This window comes from Zalophus californianus, chromosome 1 (assembly GCF_009762305.2).
Source record: "Zalophus californianus isolate mZalCal1 chromosome 1, mZalCal1.pri.v2, whole genome shotgun sequence".
NCBI classification, from domain to species: Eukaryota; Metazoa; Chordata; class Mammalia; order Carnivora; family Otariidae; genus Zalophus; species Zalophus californianus.
In genome coordinates, this window is record NC_045595.1 from 148748598 (window position 1) to 148769919 (window position 21322).

The 21322-nt window shown below is 39.0% G+C and overlaps 1 protein-coding gene across 1 annotated transcript in view; it reads left to right on the plus strand.

Moving 5' to 3' along the window:
- Positions 1-21322, plus strand: part of HACD2 (3-hydroxyacyl-CoA dehydratase 2) — a 112201-nt gene that overhangs the window by 60479 nt on the left and 30400 nt on the right. The window contains exon 4 of the mRNA XM_027583964.2: positions 19302-19390. Within this exon, the coding sequence (XP_027439765.1) occupies positions 19302-19390 (89 nt within the window). The remainder of the gene's footprint in view (positions 1-19301; positions 19391-21322) is intronic.

Consider the following 21322-nt stretch of genomic DNA (forward strand, 5'->3'; position numbering starts at 1 on the left):
GTCAGGGTAGTGAGTGACCAAGAGACCTAAGACTACCATTCACTCTGGTGCCCACATTCACACTGTGAAATACCAGGTGGAGTTGCCTACACTAGTTTCCTATCTTATTTTCTTTGGGTTGTGTTCATACAGTTGAGTTTGAGTAAGTTAACTGCTACTAGGATGTCGTGGGATTGGACCCTGCTGCACATCCTTGGGGTATGTGTGCCCCAGCTTGAGAAGCTCCTCAGTGTTTAAAGTTTGGTCATATTAAGGGAAAAGATTTAATTCTAACTGCACATTTCTTTCCAATGCTAGAAACATGACATATCACTGTACTTGATTTTCTCATGTGTCTCCCCTTTTATCCATTTCAATTTAGTCAAAAATAAGCATGAATACACTTAGTACCACTATCCTTTTATCACAAAGAAATATAATGCCCTCTCACAGTTTAGTACATCTTTTAGAAAGCTAACCTCAAATAAATCCAGAGCTTATCATATGAATATCATAATTTGGCTATCGATTTCAGTGTAAGACACAAATTTCTTTTGTCAGAGCTCAGTAAAGCAGGTGTGGTTAAGTAAAATATATTGAGCATTGCTTTTGGGGGAGTCAGGTGCTGCAACCCCAAGAGGCAAGGCCAGTTTTCTATGTTCTGGGAAAATAGAGAATTGCCCTTCTGTCTGTCCTTTCTTTTAAAAATTAAACAAAAGGGGTGCCAGGGTGGCTCAGTCAGTTAAGCATCTGCCTTTGGCTCAGGTCATGGTCCTGGGGTCCTGGGGTCCTGAGATCGAGCCCCATGTCAGGCACCCTGCTCAGCAGGGAGTCTGCTTCTCCCTCTCCCTCTACCTCTCTCCCGCTCGTGCTCTCTTGCTTGCTCGCTTTCTCTCTCTCAAGTAAATAAATAAAATCTTTAAAAACTGTATTTTTTAAAAAGCCAGTCATCTTCCTTGAGTCCCACACTCCCACCCTTTTCTTCATTTGGCCAGAAATATTTTACTTCCATGAGATTAGCTTGAATGTAAGAGAAAATATTTAAGAAAATTCCTGTTTAAAATTGGAATTAGCTCAGTTTCAGAATTATCTTTTTGCTGGTGCCAAATGTTTCTCCTTAAGAGTAATGATTTTATTAATTTTGAAATCTAATTCATGTGTTTTGTCAGGAGTTCGAGCAATGTGGAAAAGTACAAAGAGCAAAGTTTACAGATGACTCCAAATTCTACCATTTTAGAACTAGTCTTCGTTAATATTAGATAAACACCATTCCAGAAAGGGTTTCCTTCGTGTATATATTAAGAAAAGAAAAGAGTAGATGGACGGAAGAATCAAGATAAGTTCATACTATACATGTTATTTTTCATTAAAATCACTGTTTTTATTAATCATAAAATTTTTTTACCGTGAGATATACTATTTATTGAAAGTCTCTTAAAGTTTAACAAAAAGTTACAAAAATTTAGTTTAGAATTACATTTGGCTATATTTTAGTTTTTGGTGGTATCTCCTAATTCTATTAAGGAAATTAATATTCTCACTTCTTCCATCTCTTCTTCCCTGGGCCCCACTATTATATTACTAATATATTATTATGGTTCATAAGCACTTATACTATGTTCTCTGGCCATAGTTAGCATAATTGTTTAGTCTTAGCTTTATATTTGAATGGACTCATTGCCTACTCTGGGCCCTTTGACCATGACTCCTCCGTTCCTGGATTCTTTATTTTGATTCATCTCTTGTTTGGCTGAATTTTTGATAGCATGTGTTTCTTAAGAACATTGGTTGCATAGGCATTATGTGTCAAGTCCTTTCATATTTAGTAATGTTTACCTTTTGCCATTGTGCTAGAATGACATCTTGGCTGGGTATAATATTCTTGGATGTACTTTCTTTCCCTCAGACCTTTGTAGTGTTGCTTCATTGTCTTCTGACATTGGATGTTCTGTGGAGAAGTCTGAACAGGCTGATTTTCTTGCTATTTTGTAGGTAACTTGCTTTTTTTTTTTTTTTTTTTGGTCTGGATCCCTGAAGTATTTTTGTAACCAAGAAATTTCTTGGTTTTACTCATTCACGATCAGTTTTTTTTTTTCTGGAACACAGTGTATTCTTTCAGTACAAATTTAGTTCTTAAATTTCTTGGATTATGCCCCTGGATACATTTTCTGTTTCATATATTAGGTTCTCTACTTCGGGGATAACAATTATTCTTTTGTTCGATTGCCTTTGTTTTCTATAATTATCTTCTTTCCAGTTGTTTTAATTTTTTACTTTCCTCTAGATGTAATGCATGCTTTATTATTTTCTTTTCTTATATTGCATTTGTGTGGTTTCCATGCCTCTTTATCTTTCTAAAGTGTGAGCAGCCCTGTGCAGTGATTTTTTTTTTTTTTTTTTTTTTTTTTGCTTTGATATAGATGTTACTGAATTCTCCCTGGCTGCATTTCCACAGTGTTTATTTAGTTGCTTTCCTCACTGAGCTACAATTTAGGATTGGTCTTTTCCTGTTTTACGTATTTTTGTACATGCTGAGGACATAGGGATAGGGCTTAAGAGACTGCATAGATATTAAGACATAAAGTCTCAGTAATTAAAACAGTGTATATATGTATTGATGAAGAAAGGTCTTCAGGATATTTTTTAAGGGAAGAAAAGCAGAATATAGAACAATGTGTATAAAATGCTGCCATTATGTAAAAAGTTGGAAAAAAGGATGGATATAAATACATCTTTATGCATTCACTTACATATTTGCTGTTATATACCTAAAATGTATCTCTGGAGTGATAGACAAGGAATTAATAATTAGTTGCCTGTGGAAAAGGCACCTGAGTGGTGGTAGGATGGGATTGGGAGGGAGACTTTTCTCTATATATCTTTTTATACTTATTTTGAACAATGCAAATGAATTACTTATTTAAAAACACATGAGCTCTTCCTTCCTTTCTGAGATTTAATTGCTCCATGCTGGGATTCTGCCACCTCCTAAAAAGTATATCCCATTCCCATAGGGAAATTTGTGCCCGTCCTCCAGCTCAGTGTGGGATCGGAAAGGGTTGGCATCCTTGAGACAGCTCCTGGTTAGTCACATCCTCCACTTTACCATCACTTTCCAGCCTCCATGTCTGTCACACTCCACTTAGAAATTTCTGTTTCTCTCCAAATCTGAGCCTGTTGGTGAAAATTCTCAAAATTGTGTTGATTCACCAATATCATTTCTGGGAGATGGGGATAGAGTAGGAGGTGTGCAATAATCTTTCCTTTTTTGGCTAGAACTTTTAAAAATATGTGGCATACAGTTGTTACCCCATTCCTTTTTGGTTGCTGCTGGTGAGTGTTGTTTTTGTTATTGAATATTGCTACTTTTAGTTCAGTGGATTTGGTATTTGGGTAGGGAGATTCTAGTTTCACTTGCCATCATTTAGTTTAGTTACTGGCACCAACTTTGTGTTGCCTGCCTTGCTTTGGTCTGCCCTCCATTACCATGTATTCCTTGATGATTGATGGTGGACTCCTTTTCTGTTTGTGGGCTCCAGCTGAATACTATCCTGCTCCAACTCCCAACCTGCCTGACTACACGTGACTTGCAAACCAGTCTTGGTCCTAAGTAGCTAATCTCCTAAACCCACTGACCTGGTCCATTTGAGGGCTGTTCCGAACAGGGAGGATTTCCAGTCCTGCCGACTTCTGCCGGGCTCAGGGAGTCCTTGGAGCACCCTGGTTCTGGAGAATCAAACCGTTTGCCAGATCCCCTTTATACAGCTTTTGCTTAACACACACACACACACACACACACACACACACACCTGTTTGCCAGACCCCCTAGATCCCCTTTATACAGCTTTTGCTTAACACACACACACACACACACACACACACACACACACACACACACCTGTTTGCCAGACCCCCTTTATACAGCTTTTGCTTAACACACACACACACACTGTTTGCCAGATCCCCTTTATACAGCTTTTGTTTAAAAACGTGCACGTGCGCACACACACTCCACACATATAAATGCCTGTTTCTTTTATATGCCAATGTTTTGCTTCAAAAGTTCATTGCCCTTTCAACATAAATTCCCATAATTATTTCTCAAGTTATAACCTCGTCTTGCCAAAGATGTGCCCTGCTGATAGAGAAATTTTTCTGAAACCAAGAAGTGATCATGCCATTCTGTTTACAAATGTTTAGTTGCCTCACATCACCTTCAGGAAGAAGTCCTAAAAATAAGAGCTATCCCAAAGCAAATCAGTTACAGCCTGAGAGAGTAAGTTCATGAGGGCAGAGACGTATCTCATTCACCATTATATCCCCAGCATGGAAAACAGTACTTGGCACAAAGTAGGTACTCCAGAAATATTTGTTGAATTCAATTAATGAATAATAGATGCCTGGTAAGTCTTTTTTTAATGAATTTTGTCCTAGTGATGGGTTACTGATAAGATTGCAGAGTCTCTCGTTGTCTGAAAACAACCAACTTAAGTAATCAACAACCAAAAATCTGAGGTGTAGGTAGTTTTAACACGCTGTGTCATTGTGTTCAAATAAGGGATAATGGCATAATAAATGCAATCACATTGGGAGTGACTGCAAGAAGTCTAGAAAAGAAGGAGGATCCAGTATGTCTGTACTCCTCATTCCACACTGATTTGTGGTAACTTCCACAGGAAATATAATAATGTAGTATGCTTCAGATTTGGCTTGAAACTTTCTGACTACCATGTTGAAAAGGGCAACTGAGAATATAACACTGTATGTTAACTACACTAAAATTAAAATAAAATAATAAAAGAAAAAAGAGAAGGGCAGTTGAGTTATAGAAATCCTATCAGATTGGAGAGGCATAAATATTACTTAGCATTGATTTCTAAAACAGACTTCCCACCTAGGGCTAATATAAGGGGAATTGAGTGATAGAGTGGATATTATACTGCATACCATTCCTACAGCAAATAATGATTCTTTTTTTAATTTCATGAAATCCAGCTGACAATAACAATACACCCAACTCAGTGATATCAGTTCTGTTCAGGGCAAAGATGATTCCGTCTATGTGGCCTTCTGTTGTTGGTCTGGCTTAATTCCAAGGATAAACTTGGAGATCTGGTCTTCAGATGGTCTTCCTTATATAAGGGGTCCTTCTTCCTGCTGGCCTTTTGACTGGTCCAGTAGAGCAGGCATTTTGAGATTGGGTTGTCAGGCTAGAGCCAAAACTTTTGTTTGCTGGGTGACCAGTTGAGGTAGGTACATATGCCACAGAAACCAAGTGAGAGTATGAATGACATCATTTGGGGGAAATTCAGGTACCTAAATACTAAATAGGCAATTTCCTGAATAGGGAATTAAGGAACACCTGCAGGCAAAGCCAGAAACATCTCTGCATCTGCATCAAGTTGATCAGCTTTTTATTCCCTAACTTATTAAGATTTAAATTTACTGGCCTTTTACTCCTAACTTACTAAGATTTAAATTTACTGTTGAGGGGTAGGCTAAAGCAGCCAGGCTGTATGCTGCTGGTGGGAGTGTATATTAATACAGATGTTTTGGAGAGCAGTTTGGCCATGTATTTCAAGATCTTTAAAGGCATTCATAGCATTTGACCTAGTAGTTCTACTTCTGGGAACTATCCCAAGGAAATAATCCTTAAAAAAATTTTTTTCTAAGCCTCAGAAATTTTTTAAGTATTATTTGTAATATTTTATTCATTTATATCAAGAAATTTGAGAAATTTCAGTGTCTCACAGAAGGAGAATAGATAAATATATTCCACTCAAAGGAATACTATGACTCAAGTTAAAATATTTTGAAGAATATGTTGTAAGAAAATTTCTCAAAATTTTAAGTGAGAAAAACAAACTACAAAGAGTATAAACAATAGAAGTTGAACTGTATTTAAAAATATACTTAGAAGAGGGGACGCCTGGGTGGCTCAGTTGGTTAAGTGTCTGCCTTCGGCTCAGGTCATGATCCCAGGGTCCTGGGATCAAGTCCCGCATCGGGCTCCTTGCTTAGCGGGGAGCCTGCTTCTCCCTCTGCCTGCTACTCCCCCTGCTCGTGCACGCGTGCTCTCTCTCTCCAACATAATAAATAGATAAAATATTTAAAAATGTATATATGCATACTTAGAAGAAAAGACTGGTGGGAAATCTACCTAAGGAATAAATGTTTTTGGCTGTTAAAACTTAACTTTTTAAAAAAAGTATAATTTTTGATTAGCACTTTCAAAAGGAAGACATATATAAATCTTCATATTCCCTATGAAAGGGAGCTCTAGAGTAAAGAAGAGTTCCACTGAATTGCAGTATTCATCCCTCAGAACAACCAGATCCCTTCATGGAAGTCACACTTCCTAATAAGCATTCTGATTTCCACAGGAGGAAAAAAGTGCCCCTAGATGAGGGTCTCTAAAATTCCAACCATTCAGTTATTACAAAGGCTGTGCTTCTGTTGTAAGTGAATGAAATGACATTTTGGTTTATTATCTAGACTCCTCTGGATTTGATTAGTCTGAGTCAGTCTCCCAAGAGCCTGATTTTTGCTCATGAATGGGATAAAATTAGTTTTTGAAGTTGGAAACCTGAGGTCCAGATCCTGGACTTCTTGATTCCCACCGAAATATATCCGCAACCCTGGAGCACCGGTCAGGCCATTAGCAGTCTAGCCCATTGTTTCAACGGCAAAAGAAGAAAGCAGAAATGAAAGGGAAAAAAATATTTTTATGTGATGAGCTAATCTTTGAGTTAAAAAAAAAAAAGAAACTAGAAATACTGGTGGTCCTTCCTTAAGCAGCAAATGCTTAATAATTCATTTAGGAAAGCCTTTGATTATTGATCTTTAGATTTTCTGGTAATGTAATCTACAGTATAATCTGGCTAAGTATATTCACTTAATGTTTGACTCACTGATTTAGCTTCTTTAGCAGTATTATATATTATATCACCAGGCTTTGTGCTTAATTCATATATTTTTTAATAAAAGCTTTATTCACATATAATTCACATATATATTTCACCCATTTAGAATATATAATTCAGTATTCACAGAGTTGTGCAACCATCACCAGTCAATTTTAGAATATTTTCATCAGCCCAAAAAGAAACCCAGTACCCATTAGCTGTTGCTCCCAGTTTCCCTCCTAACCTTCTAGCCCCTGTGAACCACTAGTCTTTCTGTCTCTATAGTTTGTCAATTCTTGACTTTTCATATAAAACGAATCATGTAACATGTGGTCTTTTGTCACTGGCTTCTTCAGTCAGCATGTTTTCAGAGTTCATCAATATTATACTATGTATCAGTACTTCATTTCTTTTTATTTATTATTCATTAGTTTTTACTTTATTTCTGATGTTCCGTTGTATAGATATACCACGTTCTATTGATCCACTCATCTGTTGTTGGACATTTTGATTGTTTCCAGTTTGGAGCTAAGATGAATGCCACTGTGAACATTCACTGCCAGTGTTTGGGCATATGTTTTATTTTTCTTGGGTACATATATACCTAGGAGTAGAATTGCTTGGTCATATGGTAATTCCATATGTAACATTTTGAGGTACTCTCAGACAGTAGCTATACCATTTTATATTCCTAACTGCAATGTTTGAGGGCTCTAATATCACCACATCCTTGCCAGCTCTTGTTATTTTCTGTAATAATGTATCTGATGATTATAGCCATCCTAGTATAAGTATATCTCATTATGGTTTTGATTCACATTTCCCTGCTGACTAATGGTTTGAGCATCTTTTCATGTCTTTATTATCCATTTGATATCTTCTTTGGAGAAATGTCTATTCAGATTCCTTGCCTATTTTTTAATTGGGTTATTTGTCTTTTATTATTGAGTTGTAAGAATTCTTTATTTTCGGGGCACTTGGATGGCTCAGTTGGTTAGGCATCCGACTCTTGATTTCGGCTTAGGTTATGAACTCAGATTAAGCCCTGTTGTCAGGCTCTGCATTGGGCGTGGAGCCTGCTTAAGATTCTCTCTCTCCTTCTGCCCCTCTCCTCCCTCTTTCTCTCTCTCAAAAAAAAATAATAAATTTTTTTAATTAAAAAAAATTTTTAATTCTTTTTTTTGGATATAAGTCCTTTATTATATACAATTCATAGATATTTTCTCCTGTATGTTGTCTTTTCACTTTTTTGATAGTATCCTTTGAAGCCCATAAGTTTTTAATTTTGATGAGCTCTATTTTTTCTTGTGCTTTTAGTGTCATAGCTAATAAACCATTGCCTAATCCAAGGTCACAAAGATTCACATTTATGTTTTCTTCCTCTTTTTTTTTAATCTTTAATGCAGTCTTTTAAAGAAGGTGATCATTTTTTACTGAAAACATCATTTGAATTTTATCTTTGCTAAAATGCTGGGGAGGAGGGGCGGAGTTTGACCTGACCATATAATCTTTTTTTTTTTTTTTTAATTAACGTATAATGTATTATTGGTTTCAGAGATACAGGTCTGTGATTCATCAGTCTTATAAAATACCCAGTGCTCATTACATCACATGCCCTCCTTAATGTCCATCACCCAGTTACCCCATCCCTCTACCCCCTCCCCTCCAGCAACCCTCAGTTTGTTTCCTGAGATTGAGTCTCTTATGGTTTGTCTCCCTCTCTGGTTTCATCTTGTTTCATTTTTTCTTCTCTTCCCCTATGATCCTCTGTTTTGTTTCTTAAATTCCACATATCAGTGAGATCATATGATAATTACCTTTTGCTGATTGACTTATTTTACTTAGCATAATAACCTCTAGTTCTATCCACTTCATTGCAAATGGCAAGATTTTGGGCTTTTTGATGGCTGAGTAATATTCCAGTGTGTGTGTGTGTGTGTGTGTGTGTGTGTGTGTGTGTGTGTGTGTGTGTGTGTGTGTGTGTGTGTACACACACACTGCATCTTCTTTATCCATTCATTTGTCGATGGACATCTGGGCTCTTTCCATAGTTTGGCTATTGTGGACATTGCTGCTATAAACATTGGGGTGCAGGTGCCCCTTCGGATCACTCCATTTGTGTCTTTGGGGTAAATACCAAGTAGTGCAATTGCTGGGTCATAGTGTAGCTCTATTTTCAACTTTTTGAGGAACCTCCATACTGTTTTCCAGAGTGGCTGCACCAGCTTGCATTCCCACCAACAGCGTAGGAGGGTTCCCCTTTCTCCACATCCTCACCAACATCTGTCATTTCCTGACTTGTTAATTTTAGCCATTCTAACTGGTGTGAGGTGGTGTCTCATTGTGGCTTTGATTTGTATTTCCCTGATGCCAGGTGATGAGCATTTTTTCATGTTTCTGTTGGCCATTTGGATGTCTTTGCAGAAATGTCTGTTCATGTCTTCTGCCCATTTCTTGATTGGATTATTTATTCTTTGGGTGTTGAGTTTGATAAGTTCTTTATAAATTTTGGATACTAGCCCTTTATCTGATAAGACATTTGCAGATATCTGCTCCCATTCTGTTGGTTGTCTTTTGGTTTTGTCGACTGTTTCCTTTGCTATGCAAAATCTTTTTATCTTGATGAAGTCCCAGTAGTTCATTTTTGCCTTTGTTTCCCTTGCCTTTGGAGATGTGTCTATCAAGAAGTTGCTGCAGCCGCGGTCGAAGAGGTTGCTGCCTTTGTTCTTTTCTAGGGTTTTGATGGATTCCTGTTTCACATTTAGGTCTTTCATCCATTTTGAGTCTATTTTTGTGAATGGTGTAAGGGAATGGTCCAGTTTCATTCTTCTGCATGTGGCTGTCCAATTTTCCCAACACCATTTGTTGAAGAGATTGTCTTTTTTCCGTTGGACATTCTTTTCTGCTTTGTTGAAAATTAGTTGACCATAGAATTGAGGGTCCATTTCTGGATTCTGGATTCTGTTCCATTGATCTCTGTGTCTGTTTTGTGCCAGTACCATACTGTCTTGATGATTACAGCTTTGTAATAGAGCTTGAAGTCTGGCTTTGTGATGCCACCAGTTTTGATTTTCTTTTTCAACATTCCTTTGGCTATTTGCAGTCTTTTCTGGTTCCACACAGATTTTAGGATTATATGTTCCAGCTCTGTGAAAAAAGTTGATGGTATTTTGATAGGGATTGCATTGAATTTGTAGATTGCTCTAGGTAGCATAGAAATTTTAACAACATTTGTTCTTCCAGTCCATGAGCATGGAACGTTTTTCCATTTCTTAGTGTTTTCCTCAGTTTCTTTCCTGAGTGTTCTATAGTTTTCTGAGTACAGATCCTTCACCTCTTTGATTAGGTTTATTCCTAGGTCTCTTATGGTTTTGGGTGCAATTGTAAATGGGATTGACTCCTTACTTTCTCTTTCTTCTGTCTCATTGCTAGTGTATAGAAATGCAACTGATTTCTCTGTGTTGATTTTATATCCTGCCACTTTGCTGAATTCCTCTATGAGTTCTAGCAATTTTTGGGTGGAGTCTTTTGGGTTTTCCACATAGAGAATCATGTCATCTGCAAAGAGTGAGAGTTTGACTTCTTCTTTGCCATTTCGGATGCCTTTTATTTCTTTTTGTTGTCTGATTGCTGAGGCTAGGACTTCTAGGACTATGTTGAATAGCAGTGGTGATAGTGGACATCTGTGTTGTGTTCCTGACCTTAGGGAACAAGCTCTCAGTTTTTCCCCATTGAGAATGATATTCGCTGTAGGCTTTTCATGAATGGCTTTTAGGATATTGAGGTATGTTCCCTCTGTCCGTACACTGTGAAGAGTTTTAATCAAGAAAGGATGCTGTACTTTGTCGAATGCTTTTTCTGCATCTATTGCGAGGATCATATGGTTCTTGTCCTTTCTTTTATTAATGTATTGCATCACGTTGATTTGCGGATGTTGTACCATCCTTGCAGCCCAGGAATAAATCCCACTTGGTTGTGGTGAATAATCCTTTTAATGTACTGTTGGATCCTATTGGCTAGATTTTGGTGAGAATTTTTGCATCCATATTCATCAGGGATATTGTTCTGTAATTCTCCCTTTTGGTGGGGCCTTTGGTTTTGGGATCAGGTAATGCTGGCCTCATAGAAAGAGTTTGGAAGTTTTCCTTCCATTTCCATTTTTTGAAACAGCTTCAGAAGAATAGGTATTAATTCTTCTTTAAATGTTTGATGGAAATCCCCTGGGAAGCCATCCGAACCTGGACTTTTGTTTATTGGGAGATTTTTTATTACTGCTCCAATTTCCTTGCTGGTTATGGTTCTTTTCTGGTTTTCTATTTCTTCCTGTCTCAGTTTTGGTAGTTTATACATCTCTAGGAATGGATCCATTTCTTCCAGATTGCCTATTTGTTGCCATATAGTTGCTCATAATATGTTTTTTTTTTTTTTAAGATTTTATTTATGGGCCCCTGGGTGACTCAGTTGGTTAAGCGACTGCCTTCGGCTCAGGTCATGATCCTGGAGTCCCGGGATCGAGTCCCACATCGGGCTTCCTGCTCGGCAGGGAGTCTGCTTCTCCCTCTGACCCTCTTCCCTCTCGTGCTCTTTCTCATTCTCTCTCTCAAATAAATAAATAAAATCTTTAAAAAAAATAAAGATTTTATTTATTTGACAGAGAGAGACACAGTGAGAGAAGGAACACAAGCAGGGAGAGTGGGAGAGGGAGAAGCAGGCTTCCAGAACGCCGAGCAGGGAGCCCAATGCGGGGCTCGATCCCAGGACCCTGGGATCATGACCTGAGCCAAAGGCAGACGTCCAATGACTGAGCCATCCAGGCGCCCCGCTCATAATATGTTCTTATAATTGTGTTTCTTCGGTGTTGGTTGTGATCTCTCCTCTTTCATTCATGATTTTATTTATTTGGGTCCTTTCTCTTTTCTTAAGTGTGGCTAGGGGGTTATCAGTCTTACTAATTCTTTCAAAGAACCAGCTCCTAGTTTAGTTGATCTGTTCTCCTGTTCTTTTGGTTTCTATTTCATTGATTTCTGCTCTAATCTTTTATTATTTCTCTGCTGCTGCTGGATTTAGACTTTATATGCTGTTATTTCTCCAGGTTTTTTAGGTGTAAGGTTAAGTTGTGTATTTGAGACCTTTCCTATTTCTTGAGAAAGACTTGTATTGCTATATACTTTCCTCTTAGGACCACTTTTGCTGCATCCCAAAGATTTTTGAACAGTTGTGTTTTCATTATCATTTGTTTCCATGAATTTTTTTAAATCCTTTTTTTTTTTTAATTTTATTTATTTGACGGAGAGAGACACAGCGAGAGAGGGAACACAAGCAGGGGGAGTGGGAGAGGGAGAAGCAGGCTTCCCGCAGAGCAGGGAGCTCGAGGCGGGGCTCCATCCCAGGATCCTGTGATCATGACCTGAGCCAAAGGCAGATGCCCAACGACTGAGTCACCCAGGCACCCTGCATTTTTTTAAATTCTTCTTTAACTTCCTGGTTGACCCATTCATTCTTTAGTAGGATGCTCTTTAGCCTCCATGTATTTCAGTTCTTTCCAAATTTCCTCTTGTGATTGAGATCCAGTTTCAAAGCATTGTGGTCTGAAAATATGCAGGGAATGATCCCATTTTTTGATACCGCTGGAGACCTGATTTGTGACCCAGTATGTGATCTATTCTGGAGAATGTTCCATGTGCACTTGAGAATGTGTATTCTGTTGCTTTAGGATGGAATGTTCTGAATATATCTGTGAAGTCCCTCTGGTCCAGTGTGTCATTCAAAGCCCTTATTTCCAGGCGCCTGGGTGGCTCAGTCATTAAGCATCTGCCTTCGGCTCAGGTCATGATCCCAGAGTCCTGGGATCAAGTCCCACACTGGGCTCCCTGCTCAGCAGGAAGCCAGCTTCTCCCTCTTTCACTCCCCCGCTTGTATTCCCTCTCCTGCTGTCTCTGTCAAAAAATAAATAAAATCTTAAAAAAAAACAAAACTCTTATTTCCTTGTTGATCTCCTGCTTAGATAATCTGTCCATTGTAGTGAGAAGGGTGTTAAAGTCCCCTACTATTATTGTATTATTATCGATGTGTTTCTTTAATTTTGTTATTAATTGGCTGCTCCCATGTTACGGGGCATAGATATTTATAATTGTTAGATCTTCTTGTTGAATAGACCCTTTAATTATGATATAGTGTCTTTCCTCATCTCTTATTACAGTCTTTGGTTTAAAATCTAATTTGTCTGATATGAGGATTGCCACCCCAGCTTTCTTTTGATGTCCATTAGCATGGTAAATGGTTTTTCACCCCCTCACTTTAAATCTGGAGGTGTCTGTGGGTCTAAAATGAGTCTCTTGCAGACAGCTTATCAATGGGTCTTGCTTTTTTATCTAATCTGATACCCTGTGTCTTTTGATTGGGGCATTTAGACCATTTACATTCAGGGTAACTTTTGAAAGATATGAATTTAGTGCCATTTGTATTACCTGTAAAGTGACTGTTACTGTATGTTGTCTCTGTTCCTTTCTGGTCTGTGTTACTTTTGGGCTCTTTCTTTCCTTAATATTTCCTTTAATATTTCTTGTAGGGCTGGTTTGGCCATTACAAATTCTTTAAGTTTCTGTTTGCCCTGGAAGTTTTTTATCACTCCATTTTGAATGACGTCCTAGCTGGATAAAGTGTTCTTGGCTATTCTTTTTCTCATTTAGCACCCTGAATATATCATGCCAGTCCTTTCTGGCCTGCTAGGTCTCTGTGGATAGGTCTGCTGCCAATCTAAATGTTTCTCCTGTTGTAGGTTACAGATCTCTTGTCCCCAGCTGCTTTCAGTATTTTCTCTTTGTCTCTGAGATTTGTAAGTTTCACTAGTATATATCAGGGTGTTGATCTGTTTTTATTGATTTTGATGGGGGGTTCTCTGTGCCTTTTGGACTTTGATGCCTGTTCCCTTCCCCAGATTGGGAAGTTCTCTGCTATAATTTGCCTCAATATACATACCTTCTGCCCCTCTCTCTCTTTCCTCTTCTTCTGGGATCCCAGTTATTCTAATATTGTTTCGCTTTATGGCATCACTTATCTCTCAAATTCTCCCCTCATGATCCAGTAGTTGTTTCTCTCTCTTTTTCTCAGCTTCTTTATTCTCCATCATTTGGTCTTCTATATCACTAATTCTCTCTTCTGCTTCATTTATCCTAGCAGTTAGAGCGTCCATTTTTTATTGCATCTCATTAATAGCCTTTGTGATTTCAACTTGGTTAGATTTTAGTTCTTTTATTTCTCCACAAAGGGATTCTCTAGTGTCTTCTATGCTTTTTTCAAGCCCAGCTAGTATCTTTATAATCGTCATTCTGAACTCTAGTTCCTATATCTGACTTATATCCATATTGATTAGGTCCCTGGCAGTCAGTACTGCTTCTTGTTCTTTTTTGAGGCGAGTTTTTCTGTCTTGTCATTCTGTCCAGAGAACAACAGATGAATGAGAGAACAAAATAAAATGGTAACAACAAGCCCAGAGAAATATACACTAAACAAATCAGGAGAGACCTGAAACCAGGAAAAAAAAATTAAAGAAAAAAAAGAATATAATCAGACAGGTGAGCAGAATAGAGCAATATACTGAATTATGTATGTATTTTGGTCTGTTTTTTAGAAAACTAGATCCCAAAATTGTAAAGAAGAAAAACTTAGGGCGCCTGGGTGGCTCAGTTGGTTAAGCGACTGCCTTTGGCTCAGGTCATGATCCTGGAGTCCCGGGATCGAGTCCCGCATCGGGCTCCCTGCTCAGCAGGGAGTCTGCTTCTCCCTCTGACCCTCTTCCCTCTTGTGCTCTCTATCTCTCATTCTCTCTCAAATAAATAAATAAAATCTTTAAAAAAAAAAAAAAAGAAAAACTTATATATGTACAAAAATAAAATTAAATACAATGAAAGAATAGAATGTAACTGTAAAAATTGAAATTAAAAAAAGACAAGTAAAAACAAAAGAGGAAAAAAATCCAAGAACAAAAGGGAAAGGATATAAACAAACAGGTGAACAGAACAGAGCAATACACTATGTCCTGAGTGGTTTTTGTCAGTTTGTTAGAAGAAACTATATCTTAAGAGAGTAAAGAAAGAAAAATGTATATATACAAAAATAAAATTAAGTACATTGAAAGGATAGAATGTAACTGTAAAGATGAAAATTCAAAAAGACTTTAACAAAACAAAACAACAAAAGGAAGAAGAAAAACAAAAAAGAGAATATGATCAGACAGGTGAATAGAACAGAGTCATATAGTAGATTTTGGGTGTATTTTGGTCTGTTAGAAGAAAAGTGCATCCCAAAATTGTAAAGAAAGAAAAACTTACATATATATATACAAAAATCAGACTAAATACAATGAAGAGATAGACTATAACTGTAAAAATGAAAATTAAGATCAAAAAAAGTTGATAAAATAAGAAATTGGTTGAAAAGGAAAGAAAAAAATTGAAAGACTAAAGAATCATAGGAAAAAAGCCATGAATTCTTTGTGGGTTGTTTTGTTTTTCTTTTTTTATTTTATTTTATTATGTTATGTTAGTCACCATACGTTATATCACGGTTTTTGATGTAGTGTTCCATGATTCATTGTTTGCATATAACACCCAGTGCTCCATGCAATACGTGCCCTCTTTAATACCCATCACCAGGCTAACCCATCCCCCCAGCCCCCTCCCCTCTAAAACCCTGTTTGTTTCTCAGAGTCCACAGTCTCTCGTGGTTCGTCTCCTCCTCCGATTACCCCCCTTCATTTTTCCGTTCCTACTTTTTTTTTTTTTTTAATATATTCTATGTGCTGTATTACCCTAGCACTGGAGTTTTGCAGTTCTCTTTGATGGGTAACCTTGGTCTTGGCTGGATGTTCTTGCTGATCTTCTGGGGGAGGGGCCTGTTGCAGTGGTTCTCAAATGTCTTTGCCCGAGGCAGAATTGTACGGCCATTGCCGGTCCAGCCTAAGTAATCTGTTCTGGTTTGCTCTACGTGGCTTTTGTTACCTGAAAGCTTTCCACGCAGCGTTAGAGGACAAGAATGAACATGACGGCCTCCCTATCTCTGGCCCCGGAGGAGCCGAGAACTCGGAGCGCCACTCCTCAGTGAGCCCGCAGAGAAAAGCAGTCGATCACTCCCGACTCCCCGGCCTCCAGCCGCACTCCTTGCTCACCCGGCCTGTTACCAAGCGTTTCTATCTCTGGCGCACGACCCCGTGTGGAGTCTCCAAACCCAGCAGATCCCTGCAGTGCGCTCCCTCACTGCTCATCCCGGGGGAGGAAGGGGAGTCTCCCTGGATCTGCCGCTTGTTGGGTCCCTGCTGGAGGAGCCTGAGTGTGCCATGGATCACGGTTTATGGCAACCCGGAGCTGAGAGCCCACTCCTCAGCTCACTCTTTGCAGCCGGCTTCCCCGCCCCAATGGCCTGGGAGCTCTGCCACACTCAGGCACCCCCAGTCTTCTTGTGACCCCAAGGGTCCTGAGACCACACTGTCCCGGCTAACACTGCACCCTCACTTACGCACCAGAGCAACATCCCTCACTGGAGCAGACCTCTAAAAGTTCCAATTTTGTGCTCTGCTGCTCTATCACTTGCTGGTAGCTGGCTGACGGAGGCTCTGACCCCCCACCCCCCACGATTAATCTTCCCATGTATCATCTGGGATTCACTTCTCCACACCTCCTACCTTGCAGAAAGTGGTCGCTTTTCTATTTGTAGAGTTATAGCTATTCTTTTCTTAGATCCCTATTTGAGTTCGCAGGTGTTCAGAATGATTTGATAGCTATCTAGCTGAATTCTTGGGACCAGATGAAATTAAGGTCTCCTACTCCTCTGCCATCTTGGACTCTTGCCCCCCATTTATATTTTCTTCTAAGAGTTTTATAGTTTTATCTCTTACATTTTGGTTTTTGATCCATTTTGAGTTAATTTGTTTGTATTTGATATAAGGAAGTGTTCTAACTCTATTCTTTTGTATGCAGCTATCCAGTTGTCCCAGCACCACTTGTTGAAAAGACAGGGGCGCCTGGGTGGCTCGGTTGTTAAGCGTCTGCCTTTGGCTCAGGTCATGGTTCCGGGGTCCTGGGAATGAGTCCCACATTGGGCTCCCTCTCCTTCTTCCACTCCCCCTGCTTGTGTTCACTCTCTCACTGTTGTTTCTGTCAAATAAATAAAATCTTAAAAAAAAAAAAAAAGACAGTTATTTTTCCATTGAATTGTCTTGACATCCTTGCTGAAAGTCAAGTAACGGGTGCCTCGGAGGCTCAGTCGTTAAGTGTCTGCCTTCGGCTCAGGTCATGATCCCAGGGTCCTGGGATTGAGCCCCACATCGGGCTCCCTGCTTGGCCAGGAAGCCTGCTTCTCCCTCTCCTACTCCCCCTGCTTGTGTTCCCTGTCTCGCTGTCTCTCTCTGTCAAATAAATAAATAAAATCTTTAAGAAAGAAAGAAAGAAGGAAGGGAGGGAGGGAGGAAGGAAGGAAGGAGAAAGAAAAGAAAGAAAGTCAAGTAACTATAAATGTAAGGATTTATTTCTAAACTCTCAACTCTATTCCATTGGACTACATGTCCATGCATTTATTTTTCTTTCATTCATTCTACAAAGATTTATTGAGTGTCTTTTTATGGCAAGCATTGCTTGACATGTCCATGTTACTTGCTTTTGGGAACTAAACTGTCCCTCTTCGAAGCCCAAATCTTCAGGAAACACATTCTAACAGGATCTTCCATCTCTTTTTCTTAATGAGATATGAAGTGATTTCCTTTCATAGCCACACCCATAGAGACAATACTATCTCTGATTTGTACACAGTCTTTGGGCAAGTTGTTTCTCTGTTTTATAAATGTTCAGAAGTCTGAGTGTGTTTTAGAAGGCTTGGAAGAATGAAAATTGGCCTAGGATAGTCCAGTGGATGTATTGAAGAAGAGGTTAGTTTTAGAGTGGAAGGAAGATCTGCAGCCATGTTGAGGGCTCCTGGCAGGTATGGAATGGCCCACACGCAACCTGAAATGTCCAGGAAGTTGGTAAGTGTAGTTGCTGCTAGTAGTAAGGCCAGTGAGAAATGGCAAAGAGGTGAGGATGGAGGAGCTGCTAGATTGGGTACCCATAATTCTGCTTCCAGATTTTACTTTAGTAGCAGTTCCTTACCGGTATAAAGTTACAATGAGAAAATGAGGCTTACAGATAATGGCTTATTGCTGGGTTTAAGATGACCTAATGGAGGCAAGAGTTTTTTGTAATGGCGGTGGCTGGTTTCTCCATAGGGGTTGTGATTGTAGGAATTGAAAGGAGAAGCCAAAGAAATTTAAACTTAGCAGAACTTAATGGTTATCTAAAATAACTAATGATTCCAGTGTTCTAACTTCAGGACATTGGAAGGATAATTATACCAATGTTTACTGTAATGAACAAGGTGAGAATGATTTATAAAGATAATAAACTTTGATTTTTGTATGCTTATTGGCAAACTATTCAAGTGAATTTTAAAAGGTAATTTAACCATTAGATAATACGTCAATATACAGTATAGGTAGTACATATGATATGCAGGAGTTGCTAATGTTCATTAGATACAAATACAGTTGATTTCCCTTTTATAGGTGCCTATTCATTTTTGAAACCCATAGTATAAAATGACCTTTCAGTGTCTAATTTTAGTGGTTAAGCGATGGTTTTGTTTTCTCTATATGATAAATATAAAATATATTGCACTTGGCCAGTGATTTTGAAAGGCTTTACGAAAGGTACCTAGAGGGGCACCTGGGAGGTTCAGTTGTTTAAGCGTCTGCCTTCAGCTCAGGTCATGATCTCAGGGTCCTGGGATCGAACCCCACATCGGGCTCCCTGCTCAGTGGGGAGCCTGCTTCTCCCTCTCCCTCTGCCCCTCCACCTGCTTGTGCACTCTCTCTCAAATAAATAAAATCTTACAAAAAAAAAAAGAGTACCTAGATTCCATGATATACTGTTGGCATTAACAATATTATTGTTTTGGGGGGAAGCAATATTAGAGTTTTGGAGGGAAAAAGTTGGGGTCTTGGGGGGGTTTTTTTATTTTTTTTTTTTAAGATTTTATTTATTTATTTGTCAGGAGAGAGAGAGCGCGCACAAGCAGGGGGAGCTGCAGGCAGAGGGAGAAGCCGGCTCCCCGATGAGCAGGGAGCCTGATGCAGGGCTCGATCCTAGGACCCTTGGATCATGACCTGAGTCAAAGGCAGGTCTGATTAAGCTTAACTGATTGAGCCACCCAGGCATCCCTGAGGAAAAAAGTTTTTAATATTGACTATATTGAAAAACAGTTTATATAAAGTTTCAGTTACCCAAGATGGTTTCATGTCTAAACAGTAAAATTGAATGGTTCAGAAAATGTATTACATGTTGAAACTTAGTACAATATACATTTATTTACCCATCCTAAAATTTCTTTCAGGAATCGTTCCATCTTCTGTTGTCCTGACTTCTTTCCAGGTGATGTCAAGAGTTTTTCTGATATGGGCAGTAACACATAGTGTCAAAGAGGTAAGTGTTTACATAGACTAAAGTAAAGTAATGCCAGCAATGCTAGTCAATGCTGGTCAACTTTTCTGTCTCTTGTGTGTTATGGCTACAGATGAAACTCTATGTCACATCAGTATAGCCCAAATAAAATGCATATTCGCTGTAGGAATTGGGTTAGTAGTGGGAAACATACTCCAAATATGCACTGTTGTTAAAGAGAAGACTGGTTAAATGATAAAGTCCTGCAATCTTAGTTCCCATAGAGATTCGGATAATATGGATGTGGTCTGCAGTTTAGTTACCTTTTTGGGGTATCTTGTTTGTATTCAGCATACAAAACTGGACATCTGCATCCTTACAGTGGAACTGTTGGCGGAGTTGGGAATATTAATTCAGTCCAGAGCAGTCCTCTTTATAGGACGAGGAGAAACAAACTTGTTTCCACCCCACCCACCAGGATCAATGGAATTCCCAGATGTGCTGAGTCTAGTGGTTCTGGACGGGAAGTACGCTGCACGGGGGCCTGGGGCGATAGGTACCCAGGCAGGCCCGGTGATGCTGGGAGAAAGCCAGCATTACTGTCGGTATGAATCCACAGCTAAGCTTTCATTTTCTAGTATCGGAGAAGGGGATTATTTTCCTGTATGTTTTTTGCTTTTTAAAAGTTTTATTTATTTCTTGTTAATGTCACCTTAAAATAGAGTACCTGTAGCCACCAAGAGGATTCATTTTTCAGTTTTTTGGTCCCAGTCACCAGCAGTATTGGAATCTTTAGGACTCATGAAATGTGCTTATCCATTAGCATTATTCTGGTGTTTTCTTTGTGTTCTGTTCTTTCAAAACCACTGTCAAAACATTTTGTTTTTCAGGATTTATTTTGACAGTTTCATTTGTATTTCAACTAATGAGGTTTTTCTTCTTAACTTTTTATTGGCTTATGATACACATACAGAAAAATGCACGTGGCTGATAAGTTTTTAACCAAAGCTGATTAAGCTCATTTATTATTTTTGTTACATTCATACAAAATTTGGTGATCCAAAGGCTTTTTTTTAACCTCTCTCACTTCTCCTGGCACACCCCAGGTCATCAATAGCTAACTTTCTTTTTTTTTTTAAGATTGTATTTACTGGGGCGCCTGGGTGGCTCCATCATTAGGCGTCTGCCTTCGGCTCAGGTCATGAGCCCGGGGTCCTGGGATCGAGCCCCATATCGGGCTCCCTGCTCGGCGGGAAGCCTGCTTCTCCCTCTCCCACTCCCCCTGCTTGTGTTCCCTCTCTCCCTGTGTCTCTCTCTGTCGAATGAATGAATGAATGAATAAATAAATAATCAATCAATCAATCAATCTCACAGGGAGGATCATGACCTGAGCCGAAGGCAGACGCCTAATGACGGAGCCACCCAGGCACCCCAATCAATAGCTAACTTGAAGAGCCTGTTGCTGTGGCATTTCAGAGGCCAGTCTTGCTGTCTGTCACCTGTTCCTCAGCCCATGCTCTTGGCCAGATGCTATTTTTCCTGCCGTAGAGTCTCATGTTAGTTATAATTCACTTTGTTCTCTACAACATTACTTACGGCTTCCCTGTTAAACTGCCATCCTTTTTCCTGAAATATCATTAAAACACTTATTTCCCTTATATTCAACTCTGTTTACTTTAACGGTGGGAACCACATAACTAACATAAAGAAACTGATGTCAGAAATAACTGCTTAATATATCTCACTCATAGTAATGTTCAAATTCTTTTCATACTGCTCTACTTTCATTCTCAGTTTCTTTTTACATCCTATTCCCCTCTAATGTGGACAAGAATTCTTCACGTTCATAGCATCATGTTTGGATTTGGACTCTTGCTACCCCCTCTCTCTGGCCTTTTCATATTTTCCATGCTCATTCCCCTTGTTTTTCTGTAATTGTACATGGTGTGCTAAGGTCGGGCTTATTATACCTTT